Genomic DNA, 27,788 nt, shown 5'->3' on the forward strand with positions numbered 1-27,788 from the left:
AGCCCGATTTCGTTTTGTACTTATTTGTCAAGACATCCGGTTAACATGTAGGTAGTTCCGTCGGATCAATCTGTTCTCTTCGACCATTCTCCCTAATCGACAAAGGAGACACCACTTTGAGAGGATACAACCCCCAAGTAAAAATATATCCATTCTTCTCACACATCATTGAGGTATGGCTACTGGATGGTTTGGGGCTATGCCCCCTCCATCGGGAGTCGAGCCAAACCTCATCGACCCTCCGAGTCAGATGAAGCAGAATATAGCCCTTCATACAGTATGCCTTACGCTAGCTACGCTCTCCGTAGGTGTGCGAGTGTATACGCGTATGCGCCTTGCCGGTGGTAAACTGGGTATCGAGGACTGTCAGTGTTCGCCACCTGGTCCAATTGAAATCTTGCTAACTACTTGAATAACAGATTTCTGCGTTGTCTCTTGGGTAAACAAGATCTTCTTATATTGTGCTGACTACCTAGGTACCTGTAATCTAGGTATGCTAACGATACCAATAGGCCTTGACTGTAACATTCTCGGGTTTGATGTTTAAAGGTATGTCACTTATATAAAATTCCCCTCTTAACGTAATGTCTAGGTTGCTTATTTTTTATTTTTTTTTCGTACAGCCTATTCAAAGGGTATTGGGCGTCATATATGGGACACACCGGCTACGTGGATCATAGATGCTCTGAAGGTACAACCTTTTTCATATGTTTCTCACTTAGAAGCGCGAATATTACAGGTACCTAATCAACCCAATCTATAACCAGATATATACCATTGCCACTTGGGTCTATTTGATCTTAGCTACGTGTATCAAGTTGACCTTTCTTTTCCTATATCGCCGCATATTCTCACCGCAGACGATCACGAAATATTTCATCAACGGGGGAATTGTGTTTGTTGCTTGTCTAAATACAGGATTGCTATTCAGCACGATATTCATGTGCTCCCCAGTGGCACGTTCGTGGAATTCGGCTCTAGATGGCCAATGCATTAATCCTAAAGTCCTCCCCTACTTCTCTGGAGTCACGAGCTTTCTTACGGACATTTACATCCTCATCTTACCTATACCTCTTTTATGGCGCCTGAATATGGGTCGAAAGCGAAGATTCAGACTTGCACTGATATTCGGTACGGGTTTATTGTAAGTTATCTCTTCAATCTGTCAAGTGTATCCTAGTATGTTAACGGGTCATTCCTAGTGTTTGTGTTGCAAGTATTGTTCGGCTGTGCATGACGCCGATCTTGTCAAGTAGTTTTGATGCCACTTGGAATATTTCTAACATCACGGTTTGGGGGTAAGTGCTTCCACAGATACATTGTGACGGCGTCGATGTGTAATGACAAAACAGAACTCTCGAGGTCAATATTGGCATAATATGTGCCTGTGCAATGCTTTTCCCAGCATTTTTTGATCGTCATCTACCACAGTGGGCCAAACTATCTATGTCTCGTCTTCGATCATACACCCAAAGTTTTGCCGTCAGGGGCACGAAAGACTCAAACCATTCTTTGAGTAACGATCAAAACACTTGGCCTAATTATAATAATCTGAATGATACGGAATCGGTGAAGCTGGTGATACAAAAAACTGACACGTTCAGTATGGAGGATGTTGTCTTGCCACCAAGGATGCCGGAACCGATCGCCCGACAGATATAAATGCGCGAAGCATCTGCTGACATTGCTCTTGCTGAGCCTAAAGGTTAGTAGGATATTCCAATTGACTGGTCAAGGATGAATACACTTCATATCAAAAATATGATCTTCAGTATCAATGGAGGGTCCCATGTAAAAATAGCGCTACCACGACACGGGAGCAATGTTCAACTATCCAAACCCCTTTGAAAGGCAAGACTAACGGTGGAGGTGTCAGGAGTCTCACTTGAGACTCATTGGAACAAAGGAGTTATTCTGTATATAGCTTTGACTTCAAAGCAACTGTATTAGAGTTCCTTGCGGAACAACGAAGTTGTTTTACCTGCCTCATGCTCTGCGACGTGACAGGAGGTGGAATGCATTCGGTAGCAGGTTTTCTTCCCATTTCTCTCCTTGCACTGCAACAAAGTCCCCTATGGTCTTGTGGCGTTGTGATAGCCCGGCAATGTACACCCGGCCTCGGTTCTGGTACCACATGGCGGCCATTGGCATCCCTCCAACAAGAATCGAAAAGCCTCTTCCACCCTGGGAAGCAATTTCGGTTGGATATCAGGCGTCTAGCCTAGGTGCGGGCTAGTGCAGAGTACCGACTAAGATGTTACCTGCCGCTTGAAGTTTCCTGAGAATTTGACCGCAAGTAAACTCTCACGATACGGCTTTTTCTTTCCTGCTATATGAAGAAGGCAGCGTTAAGTAGTGGGCTTGCCTGCGATATCTTAGGTATACATGAGCACCACACCTGCTAGTATACAGTCTAGAGTATAGTAAATAGGGAATACCCCTGAGCCCATACTAATAAATACGTTAGGCGGAACTGGGGGAGACTACCTAATATACCAAATGGCCTTTTCGTTCATAATACCTTCAAACCCGATAAGACAACTCATAAATAGGTATGCTTCATACAACCAACCAACCCTTCTCGCACACCAAGCACTGACTGCACTTCGCGCCGAATTAAAGCCCTGCGCGACGGGTTTCTCGACCGCAAAATACTTACGCCGGATCGAGCAGTGAGCGCGAGTAGTGTCCGCGGCGGGAACGCGACGCTCTACGGACCAGCAAACGTACTTGATGGGAACAAAGATACGTACTGGGCGCTTGACGACGGCGAGAGGGCCGGGTGGCTGGAAGTTGATCTCGGCGCGGAATATAGCGTAGACGCTTTCATTGTCCAGGAGCATATAGCGCTAGGCCAGAGGATTGGCGGATATGCGATTGACGCCGTTGTGGATGGTGGGGCTTATAAGACGCTTGTGACGGGGACTTCGTTGGGGAATAAGAGGATTGATAAGTTAGGCAGGGCCGTTGAGACGAGGAAGATACGGTTGAGGGTTACGCAGGCGAATGCTACGCCGGTGGTGAGTGGGTTTCAGGTCCTTGGGACGAGGATGAGTTCTACGTAGGCACCCAAGGGACCTACGGAGTTTGGATATTATGATAAAATAAATGATGAAGATAGTTTCAAAATAAATAAAAGGATGAATTGAATATTCTATCTGCTAGCTCTAGTTCTTTTCTAGGAGGTGGTCAATACAACTACCGACGATGGTTGATGGTTGAGCTGTAACTTGACTTATTATTATGAGATTATTTACCTAAGACTTGCCATACTTACCGGGCTCTCTCATATTATATCACTACTTCCATTGGCGAGAATCATCCCGACGAGATAGATCAATTGAGTTCAGTTTCTATCCTATCCTTGTCGTCTGAGATGCGTATTAGCGATATACCCAGACCCGCCCCTAAATATTTAGTTTCCACGACTAAAGTGCATACTAGTAGCAGGGAGGCATTCAAGCACACTACTGGGATCCCATCCGCTCTCCCATAAATACCTAAGTTATATATTGTTTAAAAGGGAATCCATTTCTCTTTAAAGCTGCGACAGTATGACCTAAAACAGTAGACCTTGCCTCCAAGTGCACTACACTACTTCCGTACTAACTAGGTACCTAACGTGTACCTACTAATGTACAATATACAGTACTATATAAATACATACACGTAAGGGGTATAGAGGTAAACTGCGGGCGCTTAACTACAACCTTGAAGGTACCTAATGTAATCCGTACCTACATTGTACGAATAGACAGCTGGTGTGGCTTAATGAGGTCGATCCATAGTATGTAGTATGTACTAAGTACCTGAGCAGCTGAGTTAGGAGATCAAACGCCGTTCCTCATTAAAATATGCAGTAAGCTGGCCTCAAATTTTAGTTCATAAACACATACACACAGACCCCCTTGGCTGCGAGCTAAATTTTAATGCTTTCAACCTTCTATTTCCATTCTACTACCTACCTACCTAAGGTACCTAGGTATTAAGTAGCAACATTTGTTCTATCCTATAATTTACGCCGCACCAGCTCCCGATTGGTCATTCATAAGATGCACCATCTCGCACTTCACCCACAATGCGGTATATGTACCGACATGATGTTTAGGCACGAAAGGGTCATAGCATGTACGCTGAATCTTTAATATTTTTGATTCGTATTACTGACGTGGTGCAGTCTTCGGCAACGGCAACTCGACCTCGTATCATGGGCAGACGCGACCATTCCTGTTCCCCGACGTCCAACATACAATCACCACAGTCGACGGTTTTCGGTTGTGTCGCTACCCTAACTGCAAAACATGTGCTGCGTCCCCTCACTTTATACCTGTACATTACGAGTGCTTTAATATTTTTCGACATTATTGTACCGACGCCCCAGACGCCCTAGATCGGCTGTGGACAGCAGCCGCTTGGAGAATCCCCTGGCAAGGAGCACGTCCTGTTCATCTTCCAGGTTACCGACTCGACATAACCTCATTGAAGGAATTATCTCGAGTTTGCCAATTATCGCAACTGTGCAAGCTTCCACCTGAACTACTTAGCATCATTCAAGGCTATTCCGAGCATGCCTTGTTTTGGCGGGCAGTTTCGGCACATAGTTTCGCTGCGCGTATATTGTCCAGTAGCCCAGAACCCCTCTTGACCATGTCGCTAGGTGATATTCTCTTCTGGAAACGCGGCGGAAAACCTGAAAAGCGTCGTAACGATTATCCACCAGGCGTGTCTCTGGTAAGATTTACCATCGATTCCGACGGAATCAGCAAGATAGAGCGCGTATCTAGTCATGTTTTCAAAGAGGGGCCTCGCAACGGTTTCGCTTATATTGTAGAGCAAGAGCGGAAGATTGCCAAGTTTGCAGCGCAGTTGAAGGTACGTATTGTGTCTTAACCTACCTAGGTAAGTACCAACATTGTCTAATTGTGTTTAAGGACGGCTTGTTACGTCTCGATTTGCCGCCCGGTCAACCAAACCCCCGAATTTGGAACACGCCAGATCCTCCAGACTTATTTCTTTGTACACCATATATCAGTTCGTATCCTTCCTGGCAACGCTTCTTCGCCATTGATACGGGCTGTATATCGGGTATCACTTTCTTTTTCTCCCTCGGCCGGCTTGTCGGTATTCACCCTCATTACTCTAATGCATTAGATGCTATGCCGACGTATCGTCGCTTTTCACATAGACGCCGACGAAGCTTAATTTGGGCCTTTCAGCCTATCGCAAAACATGATCGACTCCTTGTTCTTGGAACCCGCGAGTCTTTGCAAGGAGACTTCAATGTTCTTATTCGGACTGAGCAGGCTGGTGATGTGGCTATCGGGCCGTATATCCCAATTCCTGCGAGAGATCGGTGTCTGGGTTGGCGTCCTCCTATAAGTCTTATTTATAATGAGCCTATAGAAGGACATGAAATTTCTTTTTTAGGCGCATACTGCGGGCTGCCTAGGAAGATGGAATTGCCCAAGCCTTTTGCAGTGGAAAGACTAAGATCTAATCCACTTGGCGAACATGCTCATCTCTCAAGGGCGCCCTTAACGGATGTTGCGTCGGCGGAAATATTCTATGACGAAGAAACCCAGTATTGCAGAGGTATCATGTTTCGATATCATGATGGGGCATGCCGAGTTGTAGGTCAATGCCGTGTACACGTGGATGCGACGAAGCGGGTATCCCGGCCACTGCGATTTTGTTATCGTATTGACACACGCCATCTTTGTCGTCAAGTGGTCCACTCCGCTCAGGTAACTCTACAAAAGGGGCCTTGTCATCGACATAATGAAGGATGGAACTGTCACCAGTTCGATGGAATGTTGAACTTTTGGTTTACTGCTGATTCGTCATTTATAACTATCGAGAACTAAGCGAGACGCTGAGACTTCTGGGTTCTAATCGTCCATGAGACGCTGGTCAAACTACAACCTTCAAGTGCCGTACGCCATCGTTCAACCAGCACGTGAGAATGATATCGTGAGTATCATCAGGGAGGCTATATCAGCTTCTGTGCCTCTCGTACCGGCCTCGGATGGGACACAGTCCATGGTCTTCTATCGACCAGGACGGAATCATCATCGATCTGAGCCGATATAAAGGGGTTACTGTTGACGCGGCCAACAATCTTGCCACAGTCAAAGGCGGTACTCGGCACTTGTGAACGAAGAGGGGCGACGCATGTGCGACATGCACACCTTCCCTATTCAGAGCTCGGAACCCGTCTGCGCTGCCTTGGAGACCATCATGGACAGCACGGGGTACGTATCAGCAGGCCATTTTATGATCGTCCAGGCGCCGCCGGACTTCAAGCAACAAGCGCTGATGGTTGCGCCTCAAGCCTTATGCTCGGCCGCCGAAACCGCTAAACTCTTCCAACCACTCGTCGACGTCGGTCCGCTCCAGCAGATAATACTTCCGTCCGCTTTTGACAAGCACAGCGACCATCTAGACTGGGTCTGCGTCGAAGTAGACTTCAAATGGTTCAACCAGATGGGCCTAATTAGCTGAAGTACTACAAACTTCCAACATCCTGCCGAGCTCTATTCCGAGCTGGTTGAGAAGTGCTCAGACACAGCGCGCTCCGGAGGATGGAGCCAGCCACAAAGTCGTTGATGAGATGGACCGTAAAGGACAAGCTGCCATGCGCGAGGGCATAGAAGAGGAGGCATTCGTCTCCTATACTAATACCACCCGTCACTCCCGAAATTTTCCCTTCCCTTCTTCTTTTTTTTTTTTTTTTTTTTTTTTTGGATACCAAGCTGCAAAAGTACCCGCACATGAGTGAAAAAATCGACAAGTTAATGTGCGTTTCGGTCGATTTTTTCTTCGCGACAGTGTATGCTTGCCATGCTCTGTTTCGCATACTTCATTACTTTTTGGAAACTGTGTTTCCTCCCTTTGAGGTGATTCGCAACCACACACACTCGCACCTTTTTTTTTCGTTGATTTCGTTGGCCTTGTGCAGCGGGTCGAGGAAGAACATTTGTATAGTAGTTAGTTTAGGGGATGCCAAGTACCTAACCTGCTAATCCTGTGTTAATGATGTAGATATATCAGCGTTCGATTGCTATGGTACAGATGGGTATAAATAGGTACCTAGATATTATGGTAGAAAAGGACTGGTCTACATGATCGACGGATGCCCTACGATATCAACCGTGATATGGGAGGGACCTGTCGCATCATGTAATCCTATCTAACCCCTCTGCCCAGGCAGGCTACGATCACGACCACATCGCACGTACCAACAAAACAAAATACTTCTTTCAAGCCAGTCGAATTATTCAGAATTTTAGTCTTTATTCATAGACATCCCAAGCAAGGAAATCTCTTCTCTTATAGCCACGACCCTGCCCATTGAGCTGGTCCTCATTCATCTCTCCCGTCGTATAAACATGCAAAAGTAACCCAGTACTTTTTATCCCCATCCCTACCTACTCTATTTGGTATCTGCCATGCTACATCCGTACAACAAAGATATCATTACTATATCAAAAGAAAATATTCAAAAAAGAACCGCTTTAGGGCATTATATTCTATGCCGATTGGAGGAAGTGAGGCGCGTTGATAAACAGACCCATCAGTACGCCACCGAGGGTACCGGCGATGGGAATCGTGGCGATCCACGAGAGGAGCAGCAGCCCGACACGCTGGAAGTTAACGGCCTTTATCGTGCCGTTGCAGAGACCGACGCCGACGGTGGCGCCCGTGATGCACATCGAGGTAGACACGGGCAGGGAGTACTGGGAGAAGACAAGGACTGTGATGGCGGCGCCCATCTCCATGGAGCAGCCTCGGCTGGGAGAGTGGTACGTGATCTTGTTGCCCATGACCTTCATGATGTTGTAGCCGTAGGTGATAAGTCCGATAGAGATCATCGCAGACAGGACGGCAAGTTGCCAAATGGGAACCGGTGCCTTGGATTCCGCAGCGTTGCCGGTTGACCACGCCGAGTAGATAACGGCCCAAGGTCCGACGGAGTTTCCGATATCGTTGGCGCCGTGGGCGAACGAGGCGGTGCAGGCGGTGAGGATCTGGATGAAGGAATACGTGTGCTCGACCTCGTTAGGGTACTTCTCCGCATGGGCGTAGACACGCTGCATACGCTTACCCTCGGGAGTGCCGGAGATACCAGACTGCGCAGCGTGGATGTCGTAGTGAAGACCGTAAAGCAATCCGCTGGTGATAACGGCGGGGATGCGCTTGATGAGGATCTTGATGTTGTGGAGTTCGTAGATTTCACCGGCACCCATGGGATTGTCGCGGAGCGTGCGCATGGCCCAGCCCATAGGACCGCGGCTGTTGAGAAGCTTCTTGTTTAACTTGTTTTCGCCCTGAGCAACAACTTCCTTGTAGGTGGCCTGCTTGGCCTCGATTTTAGTCAGGTTCTTTTCGTTCTCGTTAGAGCTCGAAGTAGGCGGGTGCTCGGAGATAGATTCGGAGCGGGTGGAAGCGTGTTCCTCTTCATCATCCTGCACGACAGCGTAGTTGGGAACGTTGGCAATCTCGGAATTCTCGGGAGCGGGGCGCTTGAACAAGAGAGGGCCCTGTAGGAACATCCACCACTTGACCGTGTGATCCTTCTTGATAACCTTCGAATGCACGAAGGGGACAAAGAAAAGAGCCGAGAGAATGGCAACGCCGCCGCCACAGCCCATTGTAACCGCGGCGACATACCAGCCAGGCTTCTTGTTTAAGTTGAGGCTGGGAGAACCCTTATACACGATAGATAAGGTACAAACGGTACCAGCGACGAGGAAGAAGAAAGGAGAAGTATAAACAGCCCATGGAATCGGGTTCTTGCGAATGTGAACGACGAGTTTGATGAGCATGAAGAATGCAGCACCGAAACCTCCAGCGATGACGGGTGCCATCCCAAGGCCAGCAAATATAGCACCGAGACCCTTGCCGTCGTTCCAGCCCCATTGGACATGCGAGGCGCCGACGGTTGCGACACCGACGCCAGCAACAGCGGAGATAAGCGAGTAAGTGGATGATACGTGAGCCGAGTGTCGTGTACACCACATAACCCAAGACGAAGCGGCGGCTAAAGCACAAGTGAAAGCCAGCATCTGAACACCGGCATTTCCTCCGAAAGCTGTGTATGGGATGATTCCATTCTTGATGGTATCGGCCGTACGAGCACCGACCGTGATGGCTCCGAGCATTTCGAATACGGTACCGAATATCATGGCTTGTCTGTACGAGATGGATCTCGACGAGACACTGGTGGCCCAAGAATTTGCGACATCATCTAAAGAGATAAGAGTCAATACCCATCCAAAGAATACGGTAGGATATCACGCGTAGGAAAAAAAAATGAATAGAAGCGGAAAAGTGATGACTTACTAGCACCATTGTTGAAGGCATCGAGCATGGCAAACAGGGTGCCAATGGCGAAGATGTAGGTGTACTGGTCGAGAGCCATTTTGACACGCGCGGACAGAGGCCGTCAATGTCGGTATCGATGTCGAAGATCGATGTTCGATATTCGATGTTCGATGTCTCGGTTGATAACAAGTGGCTGTTTATCAAGTGCGAGGTAACAAGAGAGACTACGGGCAATAGGGAGAATATATAGGTCCTACCCGAGCCTATGTCCGCGACGTACCTATCAAGGTCATCCAAAGCTCCCTCATATGGCCTTACCGAGGGGACTGTATCCTAACCTGCATAGGGTGTACCTTGTAACATCCACATTCGCAAAGCAGGATCTCTGATTTGGCCGAGAAAGCCGCTTTCACGAGCAGGACCAGTCGGCCGTTTACCCACCACGTCTGGGCCTACCCGGCTTGGGCAAGGCTTATATTGTCTTGTCATTGTAGAGGCAGAACTGGGTTCCTTGGCGCAGCTTGGCAACACAAGATAGGATTTCAATATCCGTGATAATGTGAAATCTGTAAGGGTTGATAGACAAACGACTCTGGTTCGCGGCGTGTTCGCGGCTGAGGCTCTTGGCGGGGGCACCATATTCCAGCGGACCCTAGAGCTCGCATGGGCCAATGGAAGGTCTTAAAGGACCCCACGTGTGAAGATCTGCCGTCGTGAACGGCTCTTATGAAGTACGGGGGGGGGCCCGTCCGCCCAGACACCCGGAAAGATAGTAACATGGGGTCCTCGAGCTAAGGGACGAGTTAAACCAACAGCTGGTATCAGTATCAAACGACCACAAGTCGCCTTCCTACAAGGGAATCATTCTAGAACAGAAAGAAGAAATTCGGCGTTCGCGATACGCCCAATAATATGCATTCTGAGACAATACACGAGCATAGCTACGCGACGGAAGCACGTGTGACAAAAAAAAATGACTTGACGGAAATTTACATATGCTCCTAGGACCTCGGTATAGATTTTCGGGTTGGCCAACTCGACGTTCTATAGGTGTTACGTCAGTGAAACTCCCTATACGATATATTCTAATCTTAACTTCATGCTGTCATTGACGTTGCCTTGTTATACTCACTGCGGATAATAGAGTTCAGATTTTTCATCCCCCCCCTAAATCGTTTAGCCTGACGGCCAGATGGATGTTAGCGTGCGTTAAGCTGAAAATCTAGCATTCGGTGCACTAATAAGCTTCGACTTGGCACCTTGGTATCTCATACGATGCGATGAGAACGTGGTGTCAAGACATTGACGAAGCTAGATGTGCATTAGCTACCTCCTATCTTGATAGAATCAACAACGTGCACCACAGCTTGGCTGAAAAGAGACGTCGGTCACGAGAGCGTGGGGAGGCTATTGTTGCACGATCAAGCCACAGGACGTTATTATATCTAGGGATTAAAAATATCCTTCCGTCGATTCAGGCAGACCAGCTCGATCTACTCCCTTCGAAAGCTATCACATAGAGTAACGTTATACTATTACCTAATTAGTCGTCAATACTATAATACTATTAATAGATTTAACAAAGTAGGCGCTTTAATTTGTAGGCAGATTTGTCGTTTGGCGGTTTATTACCTAGAGCATAACGTTGGTGTTGTTGGTTCAACGTGGGATTGGAAGGATGAAAATTCAACAACGGTACGGAATATTGAGTCGACCTAACAAAATTATACCAGTGCAAATGTTTAAGATGTCGCACGGCCACGTGCCCACGTGCCCACCCGAAGTTTAGCTTTATCATTTTGAGATTTTGAGGTGGATATCGCGACGGTCCGGATCTAGACTTCAGACGTTTCTTTTGCCTCGTCCTATCCAAGACTAATAAGTCTGGGCAGTCCCGCATTAGATTTTTTAGTCCCGATCACAATCTTTAGATAATATTGATAAAAAACTTTTTTAGCATTAGCATTTTCTCATTTAACCCCTAGGTATTGGCACAAACACAGCAACCCTAATTGCAACATCATCGTCCACTTATGATGAAATGTTTATATTTCAAGTTCATATACCTTATAATACTCCTGCTCCATAAAAATGTGAGGAGGAGAAGAAATATAATTTCGTTAAGTCATGAGAGACTAGGTATCTCTATAATACTTGGACGCCCAGCTATACGGCTCTTGTTCCTCGGTCGCTAGAAAATTTATCAATTAAGACACAATCGACTCACCAACTCAGGTAGAAATTGATCCTTTTAGGTTCGGACATATATGCCTTTGCCACCGTTCTTCCAGATTTTCGATAAACCTCCTGCATGCGACATAGGCTCGTAAGACTTTGAATCATCTTACAAGTTACAACTACTCAGGCTAACTTGCCTAATATACATTCTTCCGGTGGTATTCAGAGTCAGGGCGTAGGTATATAGGCACTTCCGATATTAATAAATACCAGCTTCTGGGTAGTAGTCCCATTTCGCGGTAGAAGAGGTTGGGCAAGAAGCTGTTATTCCCATCTCGACCAGCACATTGATCGCAACACTTAGGATTCCTTGAGAGACTATGGTTCATTATGAATCGAGCCTCGACTTGGTAAGTGTATCAAGCTTTTCGCTATCCTCGCGTAATCTTCATATGCAAGGTAGACAAGTGAGCAGAGAGTTTGAATGCAAGGAAAAGAACAGGTGTACATGAATTACCCATCTCAGTAATTTCCACTTAGCCTTCTGATCTCAATAGGATTATTATTTCAATATAGATCCTATCCAACCATCCTCTACTTGTTAAAACTTCGAGAACTTCAAAACCGCTCCTACTCTGTAAGAGTTTAAAGGATGTGAAGAAAAGGGGGCTAGAAGAGGGACGTGAAGGAAAGTGAATTCGGGCTGAAACAATGCCAAAAGTAATTCGAGATACCAAAGCTGTCTTATTCCGAGTCTGGTGTAAAGTTATTAACTATCAACTAATCCTAACACTCCCCAAGACGTTAATTAATTCCTATAACAGGTTCATAGAGGGAGTTGGCCAGCCAGCAACATGTACTTAAGAGGTTGCTAGATTGGAATATCCCACGAGGGATGATGCATGGGAATTACGCCTACGAAAAAAAGCTTCGGTGGTTTAACCATTTAAAACAATAGTTATTATCATCATAACTATTACGGTATCCATACACTACTAACAACCCGGGAGGCCTGAAAGCCGAATACAATATATCTCTACCAATCCCAGAACCCCAAAAGAGAACAACCAGTTCTTCTATACCTATTCCTAACCTAACCTAACCTGCCAACTCCCCCTTATATGTATATATGTGTGAATGATTGCAAAGAGACTGTCGCGGGACCGATACGGTGCACAGCGTGCACGGGCTGCTGGGGAAAAAAGGGGCCGTCTAGGCAATACAGGATTGTGCACCACCACAAACGCGCGATACAAAATAGTACAGATTACAATCACGAGGGCTAGCTAGGGAGGGATTACCTAGAATGGAAAAAAAATTAGCTCTTGTTTAAACATTAAGATAGGTACCTATATCTGATAGGTAAAGTAGTAGCAGTGATTTTGGAATGCGGTCTTGCTAACCATACGTGCAGGGCACAACGCAGAACACAGGCTATCCTCCGTCCGCTAGCTGTACTGCGGTCTTATGATATGACAGTCCTGTGGTTGTGCTGAAAGTGGTTGTTGCTGCCGCCGCTCGTGTGTGTCGATCCCCAGGACGACTGCGAAGGCGTCCGGGAAGAAGGAGGCGATCGCCGCGCCAACGATAGGAAGCTGGACAGGCGATATTGGTCAAGCTTGCTGGCGTTGTGGAAGGAAAACGGCCAATTGAACCTTGACTGCTTAGATATACCGGACGATCGCGTCGAATCTGTTCCTGATGGTCCGGGCATGGTCTTTCTTTTTGTTGCTTGGGCCCTTTTTTATTTTTTATTTTATTTTGTAGTTTTTTGCTCTTCTTTCTTTGTTTTGCTGGTTTGACGCTGTGTCTTTAAAAGTACGGTGTTGCTTCGATTAAGCGTAATGTTCAACGTTGAAGCGAAGGTAGTATGATGATTTTTGGATTTCTAGAAGGGTTAGACACAGAGGTGCGGGAGCCATATAAACGGGTCGCATGTTAAGTGACTACCCTACCCGTCATGCGGCCAAGTCCTGCTCAGAGGGAGTGATATCAGGTGACCTATAGGACTGGCTGTCTGACTGAATGGCTAACTTGGCTGACCTGAGTTTCTTCTCGGTTAGGATCGAAGTCATCATTTGGAGACGCATTGTGATACAGATTGGGAGGGGGAAGAGGCACCCAGGCCTGCGATTGGCTCGGAAAAAGAAATCTGAGAAAATGTGTAGCGCCACTAGCGACGGCCTGCTTCGCCCCCGAAATAAAGTCATGATAAGCCAATGATCCTCTGCCACATTCGTATTGGAAGGTAAAAAAGAAAATCGTCTCGCATATGCAGCACGGGCCCGCATGTTACCATAGTCTGCGATAATTACAGAGCGGCAATGGCAAGAAAAGAGGCAGGACCAGGAAGATTCAAGTATAATCTGCCTAGAGCCTGCTTCTACTATACATTTATACACCATATAGGAAGTAGGTAAGGTCTGTATGGATGTAAGACAGGAGGCGTAGTAATGGATAGACCGGAAGCCATACATGAGGCTCTGCATAATGACTTGATTCTGGAAAGATGATGCGAAGTGCTATGTCTAGTGTCTATTGGATACTTAGGGACGACTTTCTAGCCCCTCGTTCGAAGATGTCGTCGTAGCAAGTTTTGCGACTCAATAATAATCGATATCATGGCGTCTTTCCAGGTCGGGTTCTATACCATAATCATTCTGGCTGGTTGCAAACTCATTTTGATCGCGCTAGAGTTCTTTAGTATAACACTTCAGCAGAATGCTAGGCACCTTCGTGTGCTTGGATACTTATCCTCGTTTCTGGCGCTTTTACTCGGCTGCTTGTCTTTCATAGGGCTGCGAGCGAGGGGCCCAGACGAACCGGGCCAATGTGACAACGCGGATGCTGATATCGTTGGCGACGGTGTTCGCGCAGCTGCTTGGACCCAAGTTGGGATACTTTTCTTCATTACTCTTACTGGAATATGGCATATCTGCAAGACAGCTGTGAAGGAGATTGGTGGCGGGTTAATTATCACTCACGTGTCTTTGGCTATTGCGCTTCTTGTTCCATTGGCTCGTCGAGAATTGTCTCCAATCGACGCGATCCTTGGGTCGTTAATTCTTGATGCCCAAGGCAATTCCCTTTCCATTCAGCTGGTAACTAAAGAGACACTAGCAGCCCGATGGCAAGTGGTAATCGTTCTAATCGCTCAGCTACTGGGCTTGATTATAGAAGGGATCCTCGTGGGTAACTTTACCAGGAACTTACGTCCTACCAGCGACTGCGATTGCTTCTCTGCGTTTTGGTGGGCGTGGCTAAGCAACTGTCCGTCGGATTCCCCGAACGACGTTGAGCCGTTCTGGATTTATTTCGGATATCGATTTGTCAACATTGTTCACGGCGCTTACTTTGCAGCCACCCGTACTACGACTTATGACGATGCTGAGAAATGGGATAGAGAGAATCCATGCGATTCCTGCGACATATGTAAAAAAGCAGAAACGCCGAGCATATACTGCAGCTGTCATTTATGCGAAGAATGTCATTATTGCAAAGTATGTAAGAGGAGGATGCGCGGTCTTCACGAAAAGCGATGTGCCAATAATAACAACAACCTTCCTAAAGGCGGCGGCGACTCTAACAACCACGCATCTAATAGCGCTGTCACCCATAATAATGACTCTAACGACCATGAGTCTCACAGCGATATCACTCATAACGATGAGACATCCCCGAATAATATCAGTAGAGTCTCATCACTAACAAGGGATGATAATACTCAACGGCAAAATGGTCACAACGGTGTACCACCACCGAATGGTAACAACAGTACACCTATCAACGGTATAAATGGCAACTGTATACCATTACAAACCCTGAACAAGGCAAGGGTACAAAATGGCAATCATGAAGCAACAACACCACATGCAGGCGATGACGGCGAATCGTCACGCTACGAAGAGTCAGCATGCGAAATGTGCATAGCCTGCCAAAGATGCCACAAGTGCGGACACATCGACCTGGAAGCCGGCCAAGCAGTGCTGCTGGTCGGCGAGCGGTACTCGGAGGTGCCGGTGACCGTCAGCGTCAACTTCCTGGAGAGCAGCGTGCTGGCGCTGCTGAGCATGATCTCAGCCGAGGTCACGATGAGCATCAACATGGTGCAGAAGACCTCGCCGCTGTACTCCGTCGGCCAGGTCACGGCCCTGATAATAGCCGGCGGCACGGCAATCAGGGCGCTCTGGGTCTTTTTATATATGTTCGATGGCCGGTCGTCGCGTGAGTCAATAATCTCCCCCTCCCCTTTGCTAGGCAGTAAGCAGTGACTTTGATCTGGCTAATAATAGTTATTACTAGACTCAGCATATTAAGTAGGGGAGTATAATGATTTGGAATGATTGCCTACCTACCTACCTACCTACGTTTTACGAATAACCTACGTTACATTACGTTACCAACGATATATAATAATGATTCACGACACGAAAAAAAGTGATTTAACGGAGCTGATCGGGGAAAAAGTCAAGGTATATAGACATGCTGTTACATATTCTGGACCCAATCGACCTTTGCGCGATATATTTATAAAGACACACGGCCAGCTTTTGGCAAGACAGGCATATATATACGATGGTGTTATATGTGACATATTACTGCTTACAGCTTGATATCTTGATATCTTGTTTGGGGAATCGACGAAGCGAACTACGAGGTCACACCCCTAGGAACGAACCATGCTGGAACGGGTACGTACCCACCACCGTCTGTTCACGAGATGTCGGGACGCGGAGTGGAAACTATATAATATTTTATGTCCAAACAGCGTCATGTCATGCATATCTGGTTCGTATCAACATACCAGAACCATACTTCTAAACAAAGTTCATAAATGACCAGATATCCCACCGATACGGTACATACATACATCAGGATGGATACCTTGAGCTACCGAACCTAACCTATAGGCAGCCTACCTCCCACCCGTCACAGCCTGCACCCCCTTAACCACCAACTTCCTCACCATCAGCGTATGCAACCACCTGCCGACCCGTCCCTCCAACGGCGTACTAACCCCCCCGTCCCTCTCCCGCCACATAACCGTCTCATTCACGAACCTCACATCCCCCTCCACCGCCTCGCTGCTATAACTCCGCCCACGCCCCTCCCTCTCCTTCTCCCGCTCGCTCTTCCGCCCCCGCCCAGCCGCAACCTCCAGATCGAACCCGACGACCAGCACCCCCTCCACCGCGGGGCCCTTCCACCCCTCCGGCGGCGCCACCTCCAGCACCACGCGCCCCTTGCTGCGGCTGCGGCTGCGCACCACGTACACGCCGCACACGCGGTCGCCGGGGCGGAACTTGCACGCCGAGATGTACGCGGGGTCGAACGTCTTGGCGAACTCCTCCGCCCGCTGCGTGTCCTCGAGCGCGGCTCCCACGCGCTTGAGGAAGTACGCCTGCGCGGTGCCCGCGAACGCCGTCATCGTCGCGGCGAGGTACGAGTCCAGCAGCCCGCTCAGGTTGCCCTTCTTGGAGATGAACTCGGGCCGCAGCGACGCGACGGGGACCAGGTGGGAGGTGACGCGCTCGCGCGCGACGACGTACCGGTCCGGGTGGTGCCGCACGTCCGACGGGAAGATGTCCCTGTCGCTGAGGGGCTCGGCTGCGGAGGAGGTGGTGGAGGTGGGGTCGGCCAGCGAGTCGGGCGGGCAGATGGCGGCCGAAGCGGCGGTGTGGCGCGCCAGCGAGCGCTGCAGGTAGATCATGTAAGCGGCGGGGATAGCGATGGGCGCGAGGGCCAGGAGCACTTTGACCGGAGTGCTGCTGCTGCCCACCGCGCCGGGTAGTCTGAGCCCCGCGAAGGGGGAGCTGGAGAGTGCCATTCTCGCCATGATGAAAGGGATTTCTAGGTAGGTTAGGTACCTCTTATGCAGGCAACCAATGTATTCAATGTATTCTGCGTAAGTTGTGGGCAGGTATAACACAACTATAAGTCTATAATTGATGTAAATCGAGGACGAGTATATTAGGTCAGGTAGTCAAAAGAGAATTGCCTATCAAACGTGTATATGATTGGCTTACCTCACACCGATATTTCTTAGGAGCAGATGAGTCAAGACTTGAGATCTATTTTGGAAATAAGGCTGGCTACACAAGGCTTCCGAGGCTGAATCGATCGATATTTTTCTATACTATGTATGTATGTACAAGCCGCGATCCCGGCGCCGAGTTTCGCTACCCAAGAATTAGCCACTTGCGGTAGCCCAACATTGACAAGAACCAATGAGGAACTGCATACGAGATCTTTTTTCATGGACTAATACCTATCCGGCATAGCTAAAATCGTTAAGCATAGGCGCCGTCTAATGCTAGCTCGAGCACAATTCCGGCTCTGAGAAATTCATTGTTCAAATATCCTAATTTCTAAACATGGGGGGGAATAATACTGCGGGACAGTAATTGTGTATGTATAGAGAGAGAACGCTCCTCGACTCCTCGACTCCGTGATGCAATGGGTGCGTTTGGTAACCAATTGCAACTTAGAAAAAAGAAAAGAAAAAAAAAAGAAAAGGAAACCTAAAGGGTATTTTAGCGCCATATGCAAAGAGGCCATTATGCCTCGGTATGATCCAACGTGTCCAATGGTACATATCCTTCGTCTTTCCTCGATCTCCTACCCAATACCGCACCTGCAAGATCCTGGGCTTTAATGATAATACCATCAAAGCCCCAGCCACGGCCGCGCTTCTTAAGCCCACTCTTCTCGGCTATCAGCGCATCCTCCATCCACTGAGGTCGCTTCCAGAAGTTTAGGAGTAGCGAACTAACCACAACACTGACACTACTGCAAGCCATAGCGGCACCCGCAGCCATAGGGTGCAGATGCCAACCTATGGGAAGGAAAAGACCCATCGCAAAAGGTAATCCGACCACGTTGTACATGCATGCCCAGGTGAGATTGAGCTTGATTCGTAAGAAAATGGTCCGGGCAAGGTGGAGAGCAGCGGGGATATCCATAAGGTCGTTGGGTCGCATGAGAACAACATCTGCAGCTTCCATGGCGACATCGGTACCGCTAGACATAGCGATACCAACGTCGGTGGTGGCCAACGCGGGAGAATCGTTGATACCATCACCGACCATGGCGACGCGTTCACCCCTATCTTGGATTTCCCGGATGATAACCTGCTTCTGATCCGGAGACGCGCCGGCATACACATTGTCATGCGAGATGCCAACAGATGAGGCAACGGCCAACGCGGTAGAAAGTTGATCACCAGTAACAATTGCGGTCTTGATTCCCATTCGATGTAAAACAGCGATTGTTGCTGCGGCTCCGTCCTTGATCGTGTCTGCCAGGCATAGATGACCAGCATACTTGCCATCGATGGCGATAAACACGTTCGTCGTTCCGGCAGAAGAGGCTTTCGACTTGTTTGCCTTCGAGTTGATTTCTTCCGATGCTTCTACTGCATTTTCTGGCACGTCGACATTGTTTTCTCGTAAGAAACGAACACTTCCAACAAGGACTTCGTAACGGGTACGCTCAGCGCTAGCGGGTTCGACACGTGCACTAATACCGCGCCCGACGACGGCATTGAACTCGCCGACGCTGCCGTCGATAGCTGCCTCAGCATCCAAACCGAGATCATTTCGCGCCGCTGCTAGAATAGCCTTGCCAACGGGATGCTCGCTTCCCATCTCGGCAAGACCGACGATTTTCCACCAGAGGCGTCGTCGCCATTCGTTGTCCTGCCATACAGCGGGCATCTTGATGCTCGCAACACTCATCTTGCCGTACGTGAGGGTTCCAGTCTTGTCGAGGACGACCTGAGTAATCTTTGTAGTGGCCTCCAAAGCGGCACCACCCTTAACCAAAATTCCGTTCTCTGCGCCAACTCCCGTACCAACCATAACCGCGGTAGGAGTAGCTAGACCGAGAGCACACGGGCAAGCAAATACAATAACGGATATGCAAAGTTTGACGCAAACCATTAACTTGCCACCACTTTCGGCCTGTAAGAAAATCTTAGGTGGGTTAGTCAGGACATGGCTGAGGATCATCCACGTGCAAAATGTCAAAAACCCAAGGACCAGGATGGCAGGCACAAAGTAACCGGCAAGTGTATCAGCTAATCGCTGGATGGGAGCCCTGGTGGTTTGCGCATCCTGAACGAGCTTGACAATTTGACTTAGTTGCGTATCTCGGCCTGCTCTGGTCACGCGGAAATCCACTCGACCGTGTCCGTTGACGGTACCACCTATCACGTTGCTACCCTTCCTCTTCTGAACTGGAATTGCCTCTCCGGTAACCATACTCTCGTCCACATATGTTTCACCTCGTACAATAGTCCCATCCGCCGGGATCTTATCTCCTGGACGGATTATAACGATATCGCCTACGGAGATGAGTTCGGTAGGAATGACCTTCGCTTCTTCTGCATTACCGTCCTGAGTGGGTGTCTCCGGCTTCCCCGACTTGGCTATATCCCAACCTTCGGCAGCCTTCTCCGCAGCAATTGGATCAGCGTATATAGTAGCCATCGACGGAGCTAGAGACATGAGTCGCGAGAGGGCTCTTGAAGTTTGACCCTTTGCGCGATTCTCCAAGAATCGACCAAGCGTAACGAAGGTAATAAGCATAGTACTCGTATCGAAGATAGTACCCGGACGATTGTGAGGAGGAAATAAGAGGGATATGATCATAGCGAAAACGCTAAAGAAAAAGGCAGCAGACGTGCCCAGGACGACCAGAACGTCCATAGTCGGGGACTTGTGCTTGATGGACTTGAAAGCTGAAACGTAAAAGCGTTTGCCTATGCCGAATTGTATGGGTATCGTTAAAACTAAGCAGATAACGTCGCCGAGGAAAAGGCCGGGGAGTAACTCTAGGCGACCGAAATCTAATATGGGAAGCATCATAGGAAAGACCATGCCTATGAAGAATACCGGGAGGGCAAATGATAAAGAGACCTGGAATGCTCTTCTCCATTCCTGAATCTCCCTAGTCTTCGCTAGAGACTCCAATTGCGCATTGTTGTCATCGTTGTCAGCAACTAAAGCGTTGAATCCCAGCTTCTCTATTTCTTCTACAAGCGCGCGTAATCCAGTAAGGCTCGGCTGATGGGACACGGTTAGTCTTGACGTAGAGGTGCTTAGCTTAGCCGAGCTAACACCAGGGAGAGCGAGCAGCGTGTCCTCGATGGTTTTAGCTGCCGCAGCATCTGGATCGCCGTAGATTTTGAACTGAGCTGTCGAAGAACCCCCGGAGTGATCAGACATATCGGCCAATGTTGATAGGACGTTGGCGCCAAATCCCCTATCCTCGATGATCTCCGCGATCTTCCCCGGCGACAATTTCGTCATGTCGTGCGTGATAACGGCGCGTTCCGCCAATAAACTGATGTTGAACCGTAACACACCCTCAACACCGGCGAAACCACTCTCAACGGCAGAGGTACAAGCGCCACATGTCATGCCCTCAATCGCAACTGTAGTCGTAGCTAGTGTCGATGTTTCGATGTTCGTCAATCCCGCCTGCGACGGCTTCGATTCTTCGCTCGATACCAGGGTCGCGCCGAATCCTCGATCTTCGATAATCTCTATGATTTTATCGGTAGGAAGGAGAGTAGCATCGTGTTCTATAACAGCCCTTTCCGAGAGTAGCGAAATGCTAAAATGTTTTACCCCTGTTACATCTGCGAATCCACCCTCGACTGCAGAAGTGCACGCTCCGCAAGTCATACCCTCGATAGCGATCGTGGTAACAGTCGTTGCCGGGTCATCGTTGCCCTCTTTCGTGTTGAATATCGGGGTTTGTAATGGGGTCGGTAGATCAGTTGACAAAACCTCGGCTTCGAACCCGCGATCTTCGATTATTTCCTGTATGGTCTCGGAGGGAACTCGTTGGGGATCATGCATTACTACCGCACGCTCCATCACCAGACTAACCGACACGCTACCAACCCCGTCGACGTCTTTGAAGCCCGCTTCAACCGCCGAAGTACAAGCGCCACATCTAAAAACAAACGTAAGCTAAAAGAAACAATAGAACAAAGGGGATTGGGTGTTTATACGTCATGCCGCCAACTCTCAAAGTTGTGGTAGCCCATCGAGGTACTGGACTTAGCAGAGAAGATCGAGTAGAGTCCCTCGTGGGGACTTTAATATATTCCGGAGCCATATTTGACTAGCGTAATTTGATAATATTCGGATAGGGGTTGACAAAGGCGTGGGCTGCGTCGCTGGTCCGTCTATTATACGCTTCGCAAATTTTCTATACAATGGCTGGCATGATATTAGATTGTTCTTTGGCGATTCTCGTCGGATAAAGGAGTTGTTAAAAGATAGGATGGTTCGCGTAAGCCTCGGCGCCAGGCGGAGGGGAAGCAGGATATATTAAAGTCGGGATTATATCGTTGGTTAATCGTTGCTGTGTGTATTGCAGGTTGAGGTTGCAGCACCGTGGGGAGAAAAAATGGCAAAAGAGTTAAGAAACGAAGCCGGAATGTCGAACGATGGGATCCTTTTTTGGGTTTAAGAGGGTTTGTAAGCTGCCGGGGCTAAGAAACGGATCTGAGGTAGGTGCGTATGGATGTAATACAAGTGGTAAAATATGAAGCACCCTAGAACCAATCGGGTGTTTCCTTGAATAGGAAATTGGTGGAGCTAACCGTATTAAGAGATTATTGGTGTTTGACCAAGCGTATATCTAACACAGTGCGGTATAAATAGGTACCTACCTAACCTAACAATAATCCAATACCATTACGAAGTATATACGAAGTGTGCACGAAGTGTGCCACATCGAACATAACCTTCCGGCCTTCCTAACACGGCGATTCCCAGCAATCCTCAACGGCAAGCTAGTAACTACACGCAGGTAATATACAACATTATAGATCTGGACATGTAGTGCGTAAATGATTATTGATTGCTGACAGTTGTATGTTCTATACACTGGAGAATATAAAAGTGGTTAAATTAGAAATCAATTATGTAAAGAAAAGAAAAAAGGAGAAAACGTTAACAGACAGTGTAAAGATACTATACACGATTCGTAAATACGTTGTAGTTGTTTGAGACCAATTCTCGCCTCCGGTAAGTTCGGACCAGGCGGAGTAGAACCTCTTTTTAGATGGCAGATGTAGGTCCTATGTACGTACACCCCGCTAAATTAGATACTTAATTTTATCCGGTAGGCCGCAGGCGTACTATGTAGACTTAAATTAGGAGAACACCATTAATGATTAGGTAGCCCCGGTTCTATTTCTAGCATATTCCTGTATTAGTTATATGGACTAGGTAGTTGACTCAAATAAAGGCTGACGAAATATACGGAAGTGGGTAATATTCACAAACTGTTACGATCAAAATTCATACCTATATAACCTAAGGTATATTTATGGAACGGTTATGAAAAGCCATGTTTTTTTTTTCTTACCGACGGAATATGTTCAAAGTTGTGAACTTATGATGCCTAGCTAGCTGAATGGAATATGGACACTACCTATGTTGAGTACCCAGGTATTGTACACATTTAGTGCGGAGTGATAAGATAAGACAGGCAGCTAAGACAAATGCCCCGCCAGGACAGGGTGCTTTAGCGCGCCATGTCACTGGAAGCTCAAACGGTGATGATACAAGGCGCCTGCTTTTAGCAACTTCGAGCCTATCCTAAACGTCAAAAATTAAACAATAGGAAAATCTTGTCTCATAATCCAGTCTTTTATTCCAGTCTCATTTTCCTTATTCCATTGCGTGAGGCCTAGCCGTTTCAGTTCTACACCCGCCATTCCCAGTACCTACCAGCACCGGTAATCGTACCATACCTACCTCTAATCATCGAAACGGACTGAAGCAGGGATCTCCAACCAAGTCGTCTACTCTCTAGATCTTGGAAGACTGCCCGATCTGAAAGCTTAGCTAGCTGGAGCCTTGTAGCCTCGTGATAGTCTGACGTCAGTTTTTGCTATCGCCAGCGTAACGGCGAGGCTACCTTCACCATGGAGCAGACCAAGGCGTTAAACGCTCTAGAGGTACGATTCTATACTTATTTATTACTTATCTACCTACTCAGACCCATAAACCGTAATGATAACAACTAGTAACTGACAACTGACTTATCACATAACTAGCCCTACCTCGCTCTCACCAAGTCCGCAGCCGCCCCCCGAGCAGCAGCCGACCTCGTCACGCAAGCGACCTCCAACCCTAACACCTACGTCTTCGCCGAGCTGCTCCAGGCGCCGCAGATCCAGTCCCTCCGCCAGTCGCCCGAGTACGCGCCGTACCTGTCGTTGCTGGAGCTCTTCTCCTTCGGCACGTTCGCCGCCTTCGCGCAGCAAGCCGACCAGCTGCCCCCCCTCAACGCCGCGCAGACCCTCAAGCTGCGCCAGCTCTCGCTGCTGACGCTCGCCCGCGACCCGCGCAACCTGAGCTACGCGTCCCTGCAGCAGCACCTGGGCCTCCCCGACGCCCGCGCCGTCGAGGACCTCGTCATCAGCGCCGTGTACGCGGGGCTCGTCGAGGCGCAGCTCGACCCGCGCAACCAGGCCGTCCACGTGTCCCGCGTGTCGCCGCTGCGCGACCTCGCGCCCAACTCGCTCCCGGGCCTGCTCGCCGCCCTGCACGCCTGGTCCGACCACTGCGCCTCCACCCTCGCCGACCTCGAGGACCAGGTCGCCCGCATCAAGGCCGAGGCCAAGAGGCGCCACGACGAGAAGACCGCCTGGGAGGCCCGCGAGGCCAAGCTCGTCGAGGACCACGGCAAGCTCGACCTCGTCCTGCCTGCGAACCAGGGCGCCGGTAGTGGTGGTGCTGGCGGTGGTGAGGGCACGCACAGCCGTAATCAGGGCCGGTATCTGGATTCCGCGATCGCTCGACTACGCGGCAGCCAGCGCAACGGGAAGCGTGGAAGCGGCAGCTTAGATGCGGCGCAGGATTCTGACGAAGCGATGGATTTGGATGAGGAGGAACCTGATGACGGAGAGATTTTCGGTGCTGGCGCGTCAGGTGCGGCCAGGAAGCAACGGGCGAGCCGACGAAGACTGTAACCTTGATGCTGCAGTGAGATGGTATTAGCAAGGATAGATTTGCATTAGAGGTGTTGGCCATGAGTTTAACAGGAAGTAGTTTACTCATTTTGACGAAACGACAGCTTCTAGCTAGCTAGGTGGTTTTCTGTGCTGGCAAAAAAGAAGTATCACGATGTTATGGGGAAAAGGAACTAAATATACAACATGACCGTGGTTGCAGCACATTTAGACCATTGGCATGCCGAAATAGGCTCATGAAAATACAAACGATTTTACTAATCGCACATTAACACACTTGAATAACATAACGGTGCATATAAATCATCGTAGAATCAATTGCAATATGCCTAGCCGGGAGACTTGACAAGTTCTCAGTGCTTAGCTACCTTTTAGTATTGTACAGAACGCTCAGCAAATCGATTAGAGAGGTAAGGCACCTAACCTTAGGTTACCCTTGGACGGAACACGTGAAGACATGTCCGTGAATCCTCTGATTAAATAAGTCCCGATGGATGGGACTGTAGACGAAGAGAAAAAAAAAAGTAAGATCCCTAGAAACGTGCTCCAACGAGCAGTGCCGAACCAAATAGAGGACTCAAGATATGACGAATCCATACGCCACATGTCAACCCTTCCTCCTTTTCCTTCCTTGCACATGTATGATGGCCACGTTTCTTCCGGAAATGATAACGAAAAAAGGGAAAAGTGAAATGAAAGCTTGCTTGCTTGTGCTTAGTGGTATCACACTCCTCTCCCACTCTAAACCGTGCCAGAATATTATTTTGGACTTTGGTGTTAAGTCTTTGCAAACCTTAGGCTCGAAACTCCTGGAAACAAGATGGTCATGACGTCGTAAAATGCAGCGCACCAATGGCAAAAAGAAAGAAACCGAATGCTCTTGCTGAAATAGGCGATGAGTATTATTCGTGTTTATAGCCTGTGACCGGGTACGAAGATAAACAGCACGCAAAGTGCTGCGTCAACTATTGCTGTCACGGCTAGGACCACGAGGGAACGCTGGATCAGCAGCTTGCGAACATACGGCTCTCTAATGCGGGTGAACTGTAGCGGCGTCAACTCGCTAAAGCCGGCAAGTGCCATGATAGGATCCAGAGAGTACTGATATGATGCGAGAAAGTAGACGCCAATAGTAAATGGCAGAATTTCCTAAAGACAAGGTTAGACAAATATTTATATGATATCAGTCGCGTTAGGAATACATACCCAGCATCGTTCTAGGCGGGAACGGTCGAGAAAGATTAGGTTGAATCCTGTCCAGAAAGCTCCAAACAGAGCGATAAGACCAATAATCAGTCTCGCAATGAGAGTAGGAGGGACCAGGTTGCCAAAGGCACGAGCACGGAGGAAGCCCGGAAACGCATCACGCTCCATCGCTTGAAATACGTAGTCCTTAGCGACGTCGAAAAGCTCGGGATCGTCACGGTTGTCTTCCTCGATAGCTTGGGTAATCTCTGCCGCAATCGAACCATCTAAGGTGATCTCACGTTCAGCGCCGGGGAGCAGGAACGTGTAGAGAATCTTTTCCGCAGACGCTCGGATATCACGTCGGGCCACGCTATGCTCGGGCGAATTGGAATCGGTGATGTGATGCGGCGTGCCGGAACTAAGCTGGGTGCTAGCTCGGGCTCTTCGTTCCAGGCTGCTAACCGGGGAATCGTGGATGCCACCGGGCGCGGGTTGCTCACGCAAATAAGTGGAAATCTGAGCATCTCTATCTCTTCCTTGCTCATCGTTAAATCTTGCAGGACCTGACAGATCGCCCATAGCTTCGAGGATTCTGGAAGATCGCTTAGATTCCTCCGTCTCCAGGTCGGGTGTGCCCACAAGAACGGACCGCCTAAGTTCGCGAACGTAGTGACGACAGAGCGACATATGCTGGGCTACGTCCAACCTTTTTTTCCTATTAGCAAATAGACTTCATTAACCCGAAAAGAGTACATACCAGAAATCCAAGTAATCAACGGAACGTTGCTGGTCTCGCATATAAATGTAGAAGGAGAACAGGTCGACGGGAGGATGTGTACGACGGCAGAGCACCTCAAAGAGGGTAGGTAGCCGATTGCGTACCGTCGCCTCGGGAGGTGAGATCGGTTGATTCGCCTCCTCTAGAGCAGCACTGTACGCCATCTTGAAGAATTCTCGCTCGGCAATTGAATTATATCGGGTTAATTGTCGGATGGGAATTCAACGCCAAAATGCGTTGGTACGACGGTTATGAGCCGAGCTCTCCCTTGAGAAGGAGCTTACAATCGTGTCTATTATCGTCGCGTAAGATGCGATCGGAGTGATGAGAATAGCAGGATTGATTTTGAGGCGAATATTGTCGACATGTAAAACTCATTCATCAATTACTTGATCTAAATCAATTATTTCCAATGAATTATTTTTTTCGCTTCGGGTTGTTTGTATACAATCGAAACGAGTGAAATTGCGCTCGGCGCAGGGTGATGACGATTGTATAGAGAACGTGGATGTTGGTTGCTGGTGCGTTGGGCGAAATCAAAAACCGGAAACCCAGGGTAGGTAGTTAGAAATTGGGGAAAGTCGCCTGGAAAAGCAAAAAGCAGCGTAGGATGATTGTCCGCCGTGGTTGCTGGCTTGCTTTGGCGCCTGGGCCAATGTGACTGCTTGAAGATCACCTGAAAAAGGAAGTACCTCGTAACTGTCAAATTAAAGGGCCAGGGGTTGGGAGAACTCGTGGCACAGTAGCTTGTAAATCAGCCACACTAGTTCTCATTCTCATGTTGTGAGGACATAAAAAGGTTCACAAAGGATCATGTGAGTTTTTTATATGAAGGAATAAAAAGTTGAGAAGGAATTGGATAACACGATGTAATGGTATTAGGCAATTCCTGTCGAGATGTCAGCATGTGCATAGCTTGCCTTGCGGCTTCTTAGTTGCGATTTGTTGCTATCACGACGGAAGCTGCTAACCCCTCAGCCCCTTTGGACTTTACGAATTACGGCCTAGATTCTTCAGTCAATGGTGTAGGATTACGTAGTTCGGTACGTAGCTGTAGTACTGCGACCCATAAAATTTCACACATCTGAGGCAGCTCCTGTGTTCAGGCCACACAAATTTTCATAAGCCACTTCATTAGCGTTAGATGGGGGGTTATAGTAGCCGTATATATACCGTATACATACAGCTCACTATGTATGAACCGCCCCCAAAGTTAGGGGAAAAGCTTTAACTTAATAAGCGTTTTATACGCTGTTTATGCGTTATTTATTATTAATAATTATATAATATATATACGTATTTCGTTATAATATATATTTA

The 27,788-nt window shown here is 48.3% G+C and overlaps 8 protein-coding genes across 8 annotated transcripts; 4 read left to right on the forward strand and 4 right to left on the reverse strand.

Moving 5' to 3' along the window:
- Positions 1 to 434: 434 nt before the first annotated feature.
- On the forward strand, positions 435 to 1,825 carry F4812DRAFT_213812 (uncharacterized protein). The gene is made up of 5 exons (XM_047930369.1): positions 435 to 549; positions 624 to 691; positions 768 to 1,144; positions 1,203 to 1,298; positions 1,353 to 1,825. The coding sequence occupies exons 1-5, from the start codon at positions 540 to 542 to the stop codon at positions 1,660 to 1,662; spliced, it is 861 nt and encodes a 286-aa protein (XP_047786466.1). The 5' UTR covers positions 435 to 539; the 3' UTR covers positions 1,663 to 1,825.
- Positions 1,826 to 3,932: 2,107 nt separating this feature from the next.
- F4812DRAFT_214061 (uncharacterized protein) lies at positions 3,933 to 6,185 on the forward strand. Its single transcript, XM_047930371.1, has 3 exons — positions 3,933 to 4,128; positions 4,178 to 4,872; positions 4,932 to 6,185. The coding sequence occupies exons 1-3, from the start codon at positions 4,053 to 4,055 to the stop codon at positions 5,862 to 5,864; spliced, it is 1,704 nt and encodes a 567-aa protein (XP_047786467.1). The 5' UTR covers positions 3,933 to 4,052; the 3' UTR covers positions 5,865 to 6,185.
- Positions 6,186 to 7,228: 1,043 nt separating this feature from the next.
- F4812DRAFT_213968 (putative sodium/phosphate symporter) lies at positions 7,229 to 9,539 on the reverse strand. Its single transcript, XM_047930370.1, has 2 exons — positions 9,343 to 9,539; positions 7,229 to 9,247 (listed from the first exon to the last, which is right to left on the reverse strand). The coding sequence occupies exons 1-2, from the start codon at positions 9,419 to 9,421 to the stop codon at positions 7,530 to 7,532; spliced, it is 1,797 nt and encodes a 598-aa protein (XP_047786468.1). The 5' UTR covers positions 9,422 to 9,539; the 3' UTR covers positions 7,229 to 7,529.
- Positions 9,540 to 14,123: 4,584 nt separating this feature from the next.
- Positions 14,124 to 16,436, forward strand: F4812DRAFT_468112 (uncharacterized protein; the record flags this gene model as incomplete). Its single annotated transcript, XM_047938739.1, has 2 exons — positions 14,124 to 15,726; positions 15,805 to 16,436. 2 exons carry the CDS (start codon positions 14,124 to 14,126, stop codon positions 15,816 to 15,818), a joined length of 1,617 nt encoding a protein of 538 aa, XP_047786469.1. The 3' UTR covers positions 15,819 to 16,436.
- On the reverse strand, positions 16,371 to 17,742 carry F4812DRAFT_214226 (uncharacterized protein). The gene is made up of 2 exons (XM_047930374.1): positions 17,529 to 17,742; positions 16,371 to 17,441 (listed from the first exon to the last, which is right to left on the reverse strand). The coding sequence occupies exon 2, from the start codon at positions 17,336 to 17,338 to the stop codon at positions 16,418 to 16,420; it is 921 nt and encodes a 306-aa protein (XP_047786470.1). The 5' UTR covers positions 17,339 to 17,441; positions 17,529 to 17,742; the 3' UTR covers positions 16,371 to 16,417.
- F4812DRAFT_214225 (putative copper-transporting P-type ATPase) lies at positions 17,743 to 22,008 on the reverse strand. Its single transcript, XM_047930373.1, has 2 exons — positions 21,524 to 22,008; positions 17,743 to 21,465 (listed from the first exon to the last, which is right to left on the reverse strand). The coding sequence occupies exons 1-2, from the start codon at positions 21,628 to 21,630 to the stop codon at positions 18,060 to 18,062; spliced, it is 3,513 nt and encodes a 1,170-aa protein (XP_047786471.1). The 5' UTR covers positions 21,631 to 22,008; the 3' UTR covers positions 17,743 to 18,059.
- Positions 22,009 to 23,064: 1,056 nt separating this feature from the next.
- F4812DRAFT_443635 (uncharacterized protein) lies at positions 23,065 to 24,793 on the forward strand. The gene is made up of 2 exons (XM_047935415.1): positions 23,065 to 23,485; positions 23,585 to 24,793. Exons 1-2 carry the CDS (start codon positions 23,453 to 23,455, stop codon positions 24,500 to 24,502), a joined length of 951 nt encoding a protein of 316 aa, XP_047786472.1. The 5' UTR covers positions 23,065 to 23,452; the 3' UTR covers positions 24,503 to 24,793.
- Positions 24,794 to 25,414: 621 nt separating this feature from the next.
- F4812DRAFT_453047 (regulator of G protein signaling superfamily) lies at positions 25,415 to 26,632 on the reverse strand (the record flags this gene model as incomplete). The annotated part of the gene is made up of 3 exons (XM_047936429.1): positions 25,415 to 25,651; positions 25,709 to 26,396; positions 26,448 to 26,632. The coding sequence occupies 3 exons, from the start codon at positions 26,630 to 26,632 to the stop codon at positions 25,415 to 25,417; spliced, it is 1,110 nt and encodes a 369-aa protein (XP_047786473.1).
- Between the last annotated feature and the right edge of the window lie 1,156 nt (positions 26,633 to 27,788).

This window comes from Daldinia caldariorum (genome assembly GCF_022478825.1).
Source record: "Daldinia caldariorum strain CBS 122874 unplaced genomic scaffold F4812scaffold_21, whole genome shotgun sequence".
Classification (NCBI taxonomy): domain Eukaryota; kingdom Fungi; phylum Ascomycota; class Sordariomycetes; order Xylariales; family Hypoxylaceae; genus Daldinia; species Daldinia caldariorum.